Raw genomic sequence first — 13,020 nt, forward strand, 5'->3', positions numbered from 1 at the left:
CCTTCCTTCCTTCCTTCCTTCCTTCCTTCCTTTCTTCCTCCCTCCCTCCCTCCCTCCCTCCCTTCCTTCCTTCCTTCCTTCCTTGCTTCCTTGCTTCCTTCCCTGGCTGTCTTGTTTCATCCCTTCGTTGCTTGTTTCTCTTCTTCCTTTGTGTTCATTCTTCATAAAAACAGATATAATAGATTTCACATTTAAACCCAGAATGACAGGAATCATAAAAGTTAGTATTTCACAATTTAAAATAACATAAATAACCAATAAATCCGTAAGATTTAACCTGGACGGTCTTGTATTCTAATATGTTGGAACCTCGTTGCTGTACAAAACAACCATGTTTGCATTATTTTCAAACAGATTTATTGTTTGTTCATGTATACTGTCCTGTTGTTAAAATGGCTGTTATTGGCACCTTGCTGAGAGATTAAAGGAGCATTTTTTCGGTAATGCAAACAGCGGAGCTGTTTCCAGCAGAGTGAAACTCCTGCTTTGTTAATAACAACTGTGCATCAGTAGCTCAGGATCATAGCTCATTGCATTTTAAACACGGCTCCTAATTTATTCTGTTGAAATGTGTTTAACTTCCCAAGATTTTAAAGACTAAGGGTGAGGGTAGGAGGGGGGCATCTTGGTCGCAATTGCAAAAACCTGCTGATGAAGCTAGAAGAGGGCCAGCTGGGCTGAGGGCTACACAGAGCTGCATCAGCGGCACAAGTGATTAAGATGTAGAGAATTTCAAATTTGGTCCCACCAGAGAGGCCCAGCGATGATTAACCTTGACTCTTCCAGTCGTTCCCACTAAACCCAGGGATGTTTATGAATATGCGCTTGTAATCTCTCGCTATAGTGTTTGTGGAAAATGCAATAAATCCCACACCAAGTTATGAGGATATTAATGTGGACCAGATCAGGGTGGACAGCTTGGCTCGGAGCCAGATTCGGGGCGGTGCATGTGCAGAATTGCTATGAGAATTGACGATCATTTGCAATTGAGATTGGTGGAAAGATATATTAGCAGGGGAGCGGTGAACAGATGTGGAGACCACTGACAGTTACTGTTGCAGTGTTTGGGTATGGAACCCGATAGGCATTACGAAGGTAACCTTCACGTCATGAGAAGTGTCCCTCAGTGCGACATTATTGGAGATGATGCCCATTCCAGATGGAACAGTGGTTGTTGGTTTATCACGCCCTGTTCATATCTTATAAGCATGATTACCTTGCTGGTGTAACCCATTTACAGCCTCCATATAAAAACTTGGGCCACCTGATGAAAGAACATGATGATAGTATACCAAAAATAGCCCTATCTAAACAAGGGCTGTCCTTCCAGTCTTTGGACTGATTTGAGTTAATTAGTAAAGTAATTTATAGTAAGACAATTTTTGCATATACTTTCTATGGTTCAACACAATAAAGGCTGTTTTTAAAGGGGCATTATTATGTATTTTTCAGGCACAGAGTACAATTTTATAGCAAAATCAAGTTATTATGTCATCAGTTGTTACAAAATGCTGTGTATATCAAACATAACTTCAAAGAAATTTGACTTCATAGTTTGACACCTTGAAATGTGTGTCTGTAAGAAACTCCTACTCTTTCTGACCCTTTTCCTTCAGTACATTGTCGTAACAGTACTCCTCAATCATGCCGTTGTTCTTAGAAGTGCTGGACTGAGAAGTGTTTTTTATGACGAACTAAGCAAACTCACAGTTCCACCAGATGTTTGCAAATTGCTGTTGCTGCTAGTCTGGAGGAGCCAGCGCCTACTCATCTCCTCCGCTGGTTATTTGTGTTAATTATTGCGATTACAGTTTGATGAGATTACTGGAATTTCTTTCTGTTTTGGTGTTTGCTGTTGTGCGAGAACTCTCCTTCCTCTTCAGTATTGTGTACTACTTCTGTCAGATAAAATCTCATAGAATAAATCAGTGTTTGTGACTGTAACAGAGCAAAATGTTTGGAACACAGTAAAGTTACTTTTCGTGATACAACTTTGCACTTCTTGGTGTTTTTTTCTCTCTGTTGGCGTCTAAGAGCGTGCTTAAAGGGACCTCGGCCACTAAGTTGCAGTCACCTCCTGTTGGATAGTAGCTTTCTAATTGTTTCTGCCTTGCCCTGGTTATTCTCGTTTCTGCTCAACACTTTCTGAAATAAATCAGGACTCTGTCAGTGATCAATGAAGATGGATATGAAAGCAGGCAGTGCAGGAGAGTTTGCCCTTTTTGGCAGTCGAGGCATGTGAGCACGCTGCAGTCCTGCCTTTGCAGTCATCTGCGGAGAGTTATCAGCGCCTCGACAGCCATGGTGGGCAAGGTTATTAAGCAGGATGAATGACTAAACAGCCTCCCCAGCTTCATTGAGCCATCTCATTAGAGTAGACTGTTTGACTGCTTTTTCTCAAGGAGCCATAGGGAGGACTATTAGTGATGCCCCCGTAGTTACCATCGACGAGCCCAGCAGGTCCAATGATTTCATCCAAAGGACTTACCTTGCAGCGCTCCCACACTGTTTCTGCTCATATCTCTGAATATCTTTCCTCCCCAAACCCAAAAGTGTTTCTGAGCTCAGCTTGCTCATTTTTTTCACGCTGCTTTCAAACCACCCTTACTCCTCCCCATCTCCTCAAAAGCAATGCCAGATCTGAGAATATCTTTGAAAGCTAATTTATTTCCACTCATCATCCTTGTAATTAGCCAGTCATGGTGACTGGTCTTTGTTGAATGAAATGTGAACTAGATCTCCATCCACCCGCTACTCCCTCTGCAGACTCGATGTCTAATGTGGTTGATGCCTTCGGGGGACAGCGTAACTCTGTAGCTTATGCAAATGCAGCACATTACAGAGTTAGCTGCGAAGCCGTTGCCAGAAACAGGTGTACAGGTGTTTGTCATTTATTACATGTAGCCAAAGATTTAATCCCTGCAGCTCATATTTTAATTAGATTTTAGCTCACTTAATAAATTGGCATTTGATTCGATTAAGCTCAGAGCAGCTGTGGAAGAAAGCTCCCAGTTTCACCACTTCAGGAAAAACCGCGGATAATCACCGAAGCCGGCACACGAAACCTGGTGTCGCAAAAATCCTCCTGTCAGACACGGAAAGATAAATAGCTACATAATGCGTACAGCTGAGCCAAATATGATTTGTTTCCATTACTCAAGGCTGACTGCATCTTTATTAACAGTGGCAGGCAGTTACAGTAAATGGTTAGAAAAGTGAAAGCTGGCTATGTGGCGCTATCACAAAAAAAAAGAAAAGCCTTTTCTTTGTTTCAGTTTATGTTTAGTAAGTTGCTTGCTTTCTCTGCAGTGACTGTCCAGGCATAAAATGTGGAAATGATTTACGTTTTCATCTCCAACCCTAGGTCCCAGGAAAGACGTTTGCTATTAAACTAATAAAAAAAAACCTAAATGTTTATTTGTTCTCCCTTCAGCCTGTGTCTGAGGAGTTCCAGAACGGCGAGGGCTTTGGATATATCGTTGCATTTCGTGCCAACGGCACTAGAGGCTGGAAGGAGAAGATGGTGACCTCTGCGGATGCTACGATGTACAAATACAGGGATGAGACGTTTCCACCTCTCACTCCGTTTGAAGTGAAAGTGGGTGTTTACAACAATAAGGGAGACGGGCCTTTCAGCAAAGTTGTCGTCATCCATTCTGCAGAGGGAGGTATGCTAACATCAGTTTGCATAAATCCATCACTGGCATGATCTTTGTAATAATTTTAGGCTTTTAATGATTTGATAAAACTGTTAAATAAATGCAATTTGAATTACTTTTTTAAAACCAAAAGTGGATAAAACTATTATAAATACAGTCAAATGTATACATACACCCCTGCTGAGCAGCAGAACTCATTTAAATTCTTGGTCAGTGTCAGAAATGTCTTTGATTATGCAGAGACAGTAAATATTCCACAGAGCCTCTGGACTTAGGGGAGGTTTTTCTGGATGCTTAACGTCGGCGGATTTCATGCTTTCCAAAGCCAGTTTTGATATTCTGCAAAATCTTTCTTGTTATTCTTTAAACATTTTTCAAAAATATTTGGTTTGTCTATGTGGTAATTGGGCTTGAAGTTTTTTTTTTTTTTTCTTTTTATAAAACTTGCTTCATTGTGAACAGTGCCACCATCATCTTTCAGTTTACAATAGGCTTTAACCTCAATGGTTCATTAATAATTCTTAAACATCCTAACTTAATTTTCTTTTTATTGGAAAGAGAAAGTTTGGATCAAGTATTTGACACAACTGATAATGATTTTAGGATGGATTAAGTAGTGGCTTTATGCTTTTAACTTAATTACTTAAGTTTATTTATATAGTATCATCTCAAAGAACTTAAAAAAAAGATTTAAATTCAATCACACATGCATTTCAGCTATTTCTACTTATATAGCAGTGCATTGAGCTCAGTTATAAAGATATAATGAATGTCACGAAAGTGGAGAGGAAAAACTACTTTAACAGGAAGAAACCTCCAGCAGAACCAGGACCTGGCTCAGCTTGAGCTGCCATCTGCCACAACCGGCAGGGTGTTTGAGAAGACAGAGCAAAAAAGACGAGGAACTGATCCAGAAGTACTTCCTATATTCATGAAAAGTAAAAAGTTATAAGTAGCAGAGGGACACATTTAATTGCTGGCAGCGTTATTTTTGCCGATGTCCTCCTACAGGGAGACAAGACAGCCAAACAGAACGCCACATCAGATGCAGCTTCTGTGGAGAGAAAAAGTTGCTTTATTCCATCTCCATTAAGGTTTTACTCCAATATAATCACAGTTATCTGTAAATAATCTCCACTGTGTAGAGTAAAAGCGATCTTTTCTCTCATACTTCAAAGACTTCTTGGATTAGTAAATGAATGATGTTACATTTCTGACCAAATAATAGAGATGGAGTAAACGGGGACCTCAGAAATATTTAAATTTAATTGTTTTATGATGTTATTTCAGTGATATTTTAGCAAAAAGTTGTGTTACTAATACAGTACCATTGGTTACAACTTAAACTTGTAAATTAGTGACTTTTCATACTACTTTAATTGTTAATTACTCTTAAAATCAGTTCCTACTGTATCAACAAGAAGAGGAAAAGTTTAATATTCACCCAGACTTATACTAATCCCGGGTGTATGTTTATATTTGAGCACGTACATATTATTTTTTTGTGTGGATTAGAAAAAATACTGAAATTCACATTTTTATATGTGTGTATATTGAGGTTGTATTCTGATATGGCTGCACCCTGGTGAAAAACAGTTTAAAAGACTCAATTTAGGTGTGTAAAATTCTGACCAGAACTGGACCCACAGTATTTTCACTATGTGCTTTGCTACACAGAGCCAAGGGAAGCACCATCTGATGTAAAAGCATACAGTATTTCCTCCTCGGAAATTAAGGTGACCTGGAAACCACCCAATCCGGGCCCGGGAAAACCAAGAGGATATGAGGTTATTTTATAGATTTTCTGTGCCACTTTCTGTGTACAGTCACACATATAGATTATACCTCTCTGGCATTTTGCTGGAGTATTAGTTCCTTTGTGCATTAGCTGGAGCTTATGACTGCAATTTTTCAGTCTTTACTTGCTGTTCACAGGTCAGCTACTGGAAAGAAGCAGAGCAGGAGGAGTCCGGAGAGAAACGACGCACGGTTAAAAATGAAACATCTATGGTGCTGACAGGCCTGGAAGGGAACAGTGTCTACCTTATCACAGTGAAAGGCTTCAACAGCATTGGCCAGGGTCCTGCCAGTGCCGCTGTCACAGCCAAGACCAGGAAGTCCCGTGAGTTCAATACTGATGCTAATCATGAAACACTGCTTACAGAACACATGCTGCCTGCAAGGTTTGCTTGAAATTGGCCTAGTTGGAAGAAACTATCCATTAGCACTTTGGAACATGAGCTATTGTGTTCACTACACAGCTCCTGCTCAGCCGCCGTCCAACCTCATGTGGATTCAAGAAGGCAATAACATCTCATTAAGCTGGGATCCAGTTAAGGCAAAAGACAATGAGTCTGACGTCATTGGATACATGGTAAGGACTTTATATAATGAAATTGAAAGCAGCTTGCTAATGTACGTTTAGCTGTGCCCACACTTGATTTCCCTCAGCATACAGCAGCTCAATTAGTTTGGTTTAATCAGAAAATGTTGTACTCTTTTGTATCTGGGGACAATGCTCAGTGATTCCATCTGACGAGACAAAGACAGTTAATGAAATGCTCACTCCAGGGTAAACTTAAAACTCGGGGGAATTGTGCCTGGTAAAAATATTCAGACCCTTTGAACTATATTTGTCTCTTTAACACAAACTTCAAAATATGTTGCAGGCCAGTTCTAACGCATAAAGATGCTGAGATCTAAACGAATCTGGGGTAACCCTGGTTGGATTTTTAGGGTTATTTCTGCTAGGATTTCACTATGTTATGTTTAATCCATCTATTTTTCCTTCTTGGTCCGTGCTATGTGCAGAAATATTCACACAGCTAGATACTGGCAGCCCGATATTCAAAATGTTATATTCAGGATGATGTCTAGGGTCAAGGCTCTCCCATACTTGTTCCGAAGCCAAAAAGCCGTTGCACAGCTACATGGTTGCAGGATGTTCGTATTCACACACACCTTTCACACTTGGTGCAGACCACCTGGAAGACACCCTCCCCACTTCAGCATATGTCACACACCCTTAAGCAGACATGTAAAACGGTCACAGAGAGCAGAAAACCTTTCTTCAGACAGCCATTTCCATTAAGGAGTCTTTAGCCATTTGACAATCTTATTAGGGATTTTGTGAAACATTGTACAAAAACGTACATGATAAACATTTAAACCATAAACTTCTGACCAATCACAACACATCGCAGAGAGATGATGGAATATGATATGGATGAAATACGGAAGAGCCTTTAGTTTTCATCAGTGTTTCGCATTTTGTTTGTTGGCTAAGCTTAACACTAGTCACGTTCACCAGAGCACCTTATTTCACACATTTACTGTGTTACTTATATGACTATTGAACAAACTGCTGATAGCAAATCTTTTGGCTTTCTTTTATCTTCTCACTGCTTTTCTGTGGTGAAATTTGCAGAATTCACAACTCATAGATGTTGACGACAGATTCTCCTGAGCTGTGGAGTCGGGTGGGGTTAGGGTTGGAGTTTGGGTGGGTTAAGGTTCGCTGGAGTTCCTGCAGAGTCACAACTGGCCTCGTCAGTTTTGGTGGCCAGACAGTCTTAAGAGTTTCACAGTTGTGCCAAACTCTTTACCTTTTCAGGTGATGGATTTGAATCATGTTCATGTTCATGGGATTCTCAATGCTGGGATATTTTTACACCCTAAGCTGGCTTTAATCTCTTCTGTCTGGTGTGTCTTTTTGTCTTTCTAATGATGTTTCCTAATACTCCCTACCAAACCTGAAAGGATTCCCATAAAACCTAGTTTTATTACAGTGCAGTCTGAGTTGTGTAAGTTTTTTCAGACACTCTTTTCAGATTTTAATTTATAAAGAGCGAATTCTGTCCACATCACAAGTATATGTTTTTTTTTTGGTCTATCACATAAAACTCGATACTACATTGAATTTGTTGTAATTTGAGGAAAAGTGAAAAAGTTCAAAGGACATGAATGCTTTTGCCAGGCACCATATTGCACAGCAGGTCTCTTTTTACAACTGACAGCTCTGCTTTTCATCACAGTCTATCATAATGTTGTGAAACGTACATACGGTGTGGACCTCAAGTGACTATATGCACATGCCCTGCAGGTGTTACTCAAACAGGAGGGCCGAGGCCACATCCAGGTGACAAGAACCATTAACCCTTCTACCATGCTCTCACTGCCAGAGGGGGGCACTTACACCATTGAGGTGCATGCACTCAGTGAAGGCGGAGAGGGAGCCTTCAGCTCCCAAGTTCGAGTTGTGACCTCCTCTGGTAAGCTCAAAGCTGGTTAGCGCTCTCGCCACTCACTCACACACACATACATGAATGACCTCCAAAATCACATCTCTCCGTACAAGCTGTTTCTGTTTTGTGCCTACCTTATGTCTTGGCTTTAATCCTGTCAACAAATTTATTTTAGTGAGCTGAGTTGCCTTTGTTTAATTCAGTTTTAATTAAATTGCCCACATGAACCTTCCTACTCATGCGCAGCCAATTAAATCCCAAGCAGCGGGATCCTGTTCTGTAAATGATAAAGAATCTTTTTTAGAACATGTGGTTTCTTTTTTCCGTTCTTTTATGTCTTTAAGAAAAATGAATATGTCTTACCAGCTCCAGAGACCATTGGATCAATGGTCTTACTTAGCATCCAAAATGAATGCTTCTTTGTGTTGCTGTGTATTGATGTACCTTGCCTTCTTTCCTCTGTCTTAGGCGTTCGAGCAAAAAGCAGCCAGTGCTCGGTGCATCGCCCAGCACGGTGCCTAACATGGACAGTGCTGATTCTGGTTCTCCTGGTGCCTTCGGCTTCTTGGTGAGGAAACCCTGACGTCCTCGCGTTTCTGAAGGGGGCTACCAGTCATCTGCTCCCTAACTCCCTCTGACTGCCTGATTGCTTTGGCCTTAGCCATCTTAAAGGGCCCGAGGCATGCCGACGGGGGTTGAGTCAGCCGGTTTCCACGCAACGCCACCCAGCTCATACTTTTTCAGTTTCATCTGAGGCCCTGGATGTTTGATTTGCACAATTCTTTCCGAACATCACAGTAACGTGGTGCTGTAATGTAACTTTGTGTAGAAAGATTTACATGGTTTATTTTAGCATTCTGCGTCCTTCTCGGTGGCCGGCGCCTAACCACTTCCAGACGGCTCCCACAGCTCCAGGGATCCACGGAGCATGAACTGTTTCTTGAAAGCTGCTGTGGTAGTAATACAGGGATCAGCCAACGTGTATCTTTTCATTACTTATCTGCATCAATTTACCCCTTGGCTGCCTAACAGCAATGCAGCAGAAGCTCCGTAGAGATAAGTGCATTGTTTTCTTATTCACACACCAAGAAGGGATTAAAAAAAAAAAACTTTTATATGGAACCAAGAATCTTACTATTTCCAGATTTGCTTTTTGTACATTGTGTTACCTTTAGGAAAAATAACAGTGGTGTGTGTCAGCTCTGTCCAACTGTTTTTTAGTAGCGACTCAGCAATGCTTGTTGATACAGTTTGTTCACTGTTGGATGTATGGAAGTAGGAAACAGGTACCTTTAGTGCCCAAACTCATGATTAGACAAAGACAACTCTGTACGGACTTCTGGTGTCAGTACAAATAAATGTGATGTATATTTTTTAAACTCTTGTTGTCTGCAATTTATAATATTGAACACACATGTCTGCAGTAGCCTCTTGCTCCAGGGCAAGTACATTGATTTTGGGCTTCATTGCAGAGGGGTTTGTTCAGTTTCCAATGGAGATAAGGACAACGTTCAATTATTTACAGAAAATAATGGATGGTTTGTCATGAAGGAGGATTGGACAGAAGTAGGCGTGCTAGAGGACGGACGGCCAGCGACAGATCCACGTAGGGCACGGCTGGAGCTAACCTGCTATGAACAACAAACGGCTGTTTAAACCAAAGCGGTAATGAAAGCGTTGAAGACGACTACCATCCACCGACCAGCTGAAGAGTTGGCTACAATGGTAACTGATTGCATGCTGGAGAAGAGACAACGCTGATCAAGAAGCTATGCTAATATTTTAAGATATTTCATCTGCTGGTTGTGTGTAAAAGAAGATCTTGTTTCCCTCTGAAGTGTAAATTCGGCTCCTTCATTCTAAGGAAGACAGTTCATAGAAATCCTCCAGACTAGAGAAATGATCATGTCCAGCATCCCAGTCTCACCTGCTGCCCACCTTTGCGTGAAAAGTGACGCCAGTGTTCCTTCTCCCCACCAGGAGGGTGCCCCAGCCTCTCGGTAAAAGGTCTACCTACGACTAAGGTCTGCCATTTATCAACGTTGTTGAGAGATGGCTTGAGGAAGTGAAGTTTTATTGCAAATACTAGGAGATCAAAATCTTTTTTTTTTTTCATACGAGGGGGAAGTGCCTCTTTCACAGGTAATTATTTTGATGGTCATGGCTTTAGATATGAGTGAGTGTCCATGATTCTGTTAGGATAAACGGGATTAGACAATGGATGGATGCATTAAAAAATGTTTATGGTGATCTAAATTGATTATAAAATAATAAATTCTACTGTAGTGCAGAATAAACCAGAAGACTTTTAAACCTTAAGTATGTCTTTTAAGATTAGATGTACATTTCAAATACTTTTAAAACATGCCTAAAAGTGTCCTTGAAGTATTTTCTCTTTAGCTATAGTAAATAGATATTATATATTTGTTAGTTTGTATAAAAATGAATAAATAATGTGGTTATGGGCTAACAGCTAGTCAGACGGGTAATTTAAAGCCACTTGACCTGGTAATGTTTAAGTCTGTGGGGTTCAACCCTCCACAAGCTAACAGCTATTGTTGCACATGATCATCTGATCAGCTCAGTAATTTCCAAACTAATACAAAATGTCATCATACAAATATGAACATTTACATGTTTTAAGACTCTTAGTTGCTCTGTCTTCCACCTCTCTGAGGATTTTATTTACTTTTCTACAAACCCCACTCTCCTAACTCTTTCTTACAGGTAAGAACTGCTATCAGTAGTAGTTTCCCTACTACTAACTCTAAATAAACTCTCCCCACTGAAGATCTGGACAATCTCTTTAAAAAAAGAGAAACTCTCCCAAGAATTTCCCAAAAGAAGCAAGTGAGGCCACACAACTTTTTTTTTCTGATAAAATAACTTCTGCAGAGTCAAGAAAGAGCAGAATCAAGAGCATCTCTCCTTCCGTCCGAGCCCCTCTCGTCCTATCAGCAGCACGAGCTTATCTCTCACTGGGAGGAATTTGAAATGAATGTGCCTGAAGTTAATTAATGTTGGTATGGAAATCTGCAGACCGAAAGCCTTCTTACTTCTGCAGAACTTTCGCTCGCTCTGCCTGCAGCTTTAAAGGCTCCATTACAGAGTCAGAGTAACCTATCTACCTTGCGATAGGTTCAAAGAAGGGGACCGGCTAACCCTGGAGAGATAAGAGCAGACAGCAGAAGATGGGGACAAACAGTGCTCGAAGCAATGTCTATCCCACCGTTTCTTCCTCTCAGACCTTTCTGTTTTGGTAACACTTTGAGGAAGCGTGCAGACGGTCAGGGGCGATCTCCTTCCCCCCAACTTGGAGACTGTTTCTGTGTGCGAAGCAGAACATCGAGCTGTTTAATGCGGAGGGAGAGATTCTGTGGTGCTTTTAGTCTGTTCAGTGACGTTGGCTCAAACACACGCGTTCACACAAGTGCTAATGTACCGACCTTTAATTATTCATGCAGCACCTGTCTGTGTTGGCGCATCTGATTTATGATAATGGATTATGTATCCAGCAAGGAAACCTATTTGGTTCAGAGAGCCCAGAGATATGGTGTCAGCAATTAAAGCATGAACTACCCCCCAGGTTAATGTCAGCGTGTGTCTCTGCATGTTCATCTTTGTCACAGCGTACTTTACTTTTCCTCTTTATACAGTGTTCTTGATCATTTATGTACTATATCTGGTTTTGTAGGCATGTAAAATTAGCTTAGCTTAATTATTCTCAGCATAATTCTAATAAATATTAAATGCTTGTTTGTTTTACCAGGTTTTGTTTTTACAGTCTGGTCCTTGGTAACTGAACACATTTTTTTTATGGCATTTCAGCAGCTTACTCTAATTAAGTAAATTATATTTCTTGAAAAGTTAATGTTAAAGTGTTTTGCCTTAAAAATATTTAGGAGTCACCATGTTTGTAATCATTTTCACTTAAAATCTGCGTGTCAATCTTGATGCATCTTTACCAATCTGCAGCATTAGTAAATTCTTTCTGTCGTTCTGGTATAAGAAAAGTTGAGAACACTGTACCACAACAGCTCTAAAATGTTCTTTGGTTATTTGTTTTGGTCATACTTTTTCTTTGTTTTTATAGTCTGCTGAGCTCTCTCATCATAAATCTTCTAAATGGTTTTTGTCTTTGTTTCAAGTCCTTTCAGTTTCCCTTTTCAAGTCTGTCTTGTTTTATAGAAGAGTTGTAGAACCACGTGTTTACCCCCCAGCGAGCGTCCTTCAGATGTGGTGCAGTGGTTTATCTTTTTCTGAATAGGATGCTGAAAAGAATCCGCTGGTCTTTTATTTGTACGTCACAGCCTGTTCATTTTGTCAAAGCCCTTTTTTTTCTTCTTTGAAGTCGTTTTGCCTTTGTAGATTCAAATTCTTTGTCTACTAATTTGATGACGGTATTTGCATGATTATTAGAGAAAAATCTGTCAATGAAAATGTTGTTGAACTACATTTCCTGAATGAATGAATCATATATGGGAAGTTTTTCTCAATGCTGTTGGACATTACTTTGTAACGCAAAAACATTTATAAATATTTAAAGTTTTTATCATTTTTTTAAGTGACTTTACATGAAAACTGGACCACAAAGTTATAGTTTTGTGAGTTTCTACTACAGATGCTTCAATAATCTGTAATGTCACTGACAGGTTATTTATCTTAGTTATTTCCAAAAGTGATATATTACAACATTTTATTCAGTCAGTTTTGATTAATAAGCTTTCAGAAAATGAAAACCTAAAATTTAGCTTTTGAGCAATTTTAAAATGTAAAACCTGCAAAAAGGTTTGGGTCTTTTTTGTTCAAAATGTTGTCATGGCCTACACAATCATTAGGGAAACTGTTGACTTGTCCTCCAGTTTCTGGCCAAAAGTACACACAAATGGTTTGAAGACAACAAGGTGTATGTTTTGGAGGGGCTCAGTCAAAGCCCAGACCTCAATCTGATGGATAATCTGCAGCTGGACATGAAAAAGGACAGTTTGCAGCCGATGCAAATGACAGAGATTGAACAGTTTAGTAGGAAGAATCTGTCTGTCCAGTTCTGCCAGACTGAGACGGATCCACACAGGCGCCAGGCTGTGACTGCAGCCAAAGGCGCATCTACTAAATAC

The 13,020-nt window shown here is 40.2% G+C and overlaps 1 protein-coding gene across 5 annotated transcripts in view; it reads left to right on the forward strand.

Annotated features, from left to right (window-relative positions):
* The window catches only part of cntn5 (contactin 5), a 155,231-nt gene extending 145,949 nt beyond the window's left edge, over positions 1–9,282 (forward strand). For all 5 annotated transcript variants that reach the window (XM_016680665.1, XM_016680663.1, XM_007569936.2 and 2 more), the window contains 6 exons: positions 3,434–3,668; positions 5,337–5,446; positions 5,595–5,781; positions 5,921–6,033; positions 7,762–7,930; positions 8,372–9,282. In XM_016680665.1, coding sequence (XP_016536151.1) covers positions 3,434–3,668; positions 5,337–5,446; positions 5,595–5,781; positions 5,921–6,033; positions 7,762–7,930; positions 8,372–8,475 — 918 coding nt within the window. In that variant the 3' untranslated portion in view covers positions 8,476–9,282. The remainder of the gene's footprint in view (positions 1–3,433; positions 3,669–5,336; positions 5,447–5,594; positions 5,782–5,920; positions 6,034–7,761; positions 7,931–8,371) is intronic.
* The last annotated feature ends 3,738 nt before the right edge of the window (positions 9,283–13,020 follow it).

The sequence above is a fragment of the Poecilia formosa genome, unplaced genomic scaffold, assembly GCF_000485575.1.
Source record: "Poecilia formosa unplaced genomic scaffold, Poecilia_formosa-5.1.2 Scaffold252, whole genome shotgun sequence".
Classification (NCBI taxonomy): Eukaryota; Metazoa; Chordata; class Actinopteri; order Cyprinodontiformes; family Poeciliidae; genus Poecilia; species Poecilia formosa.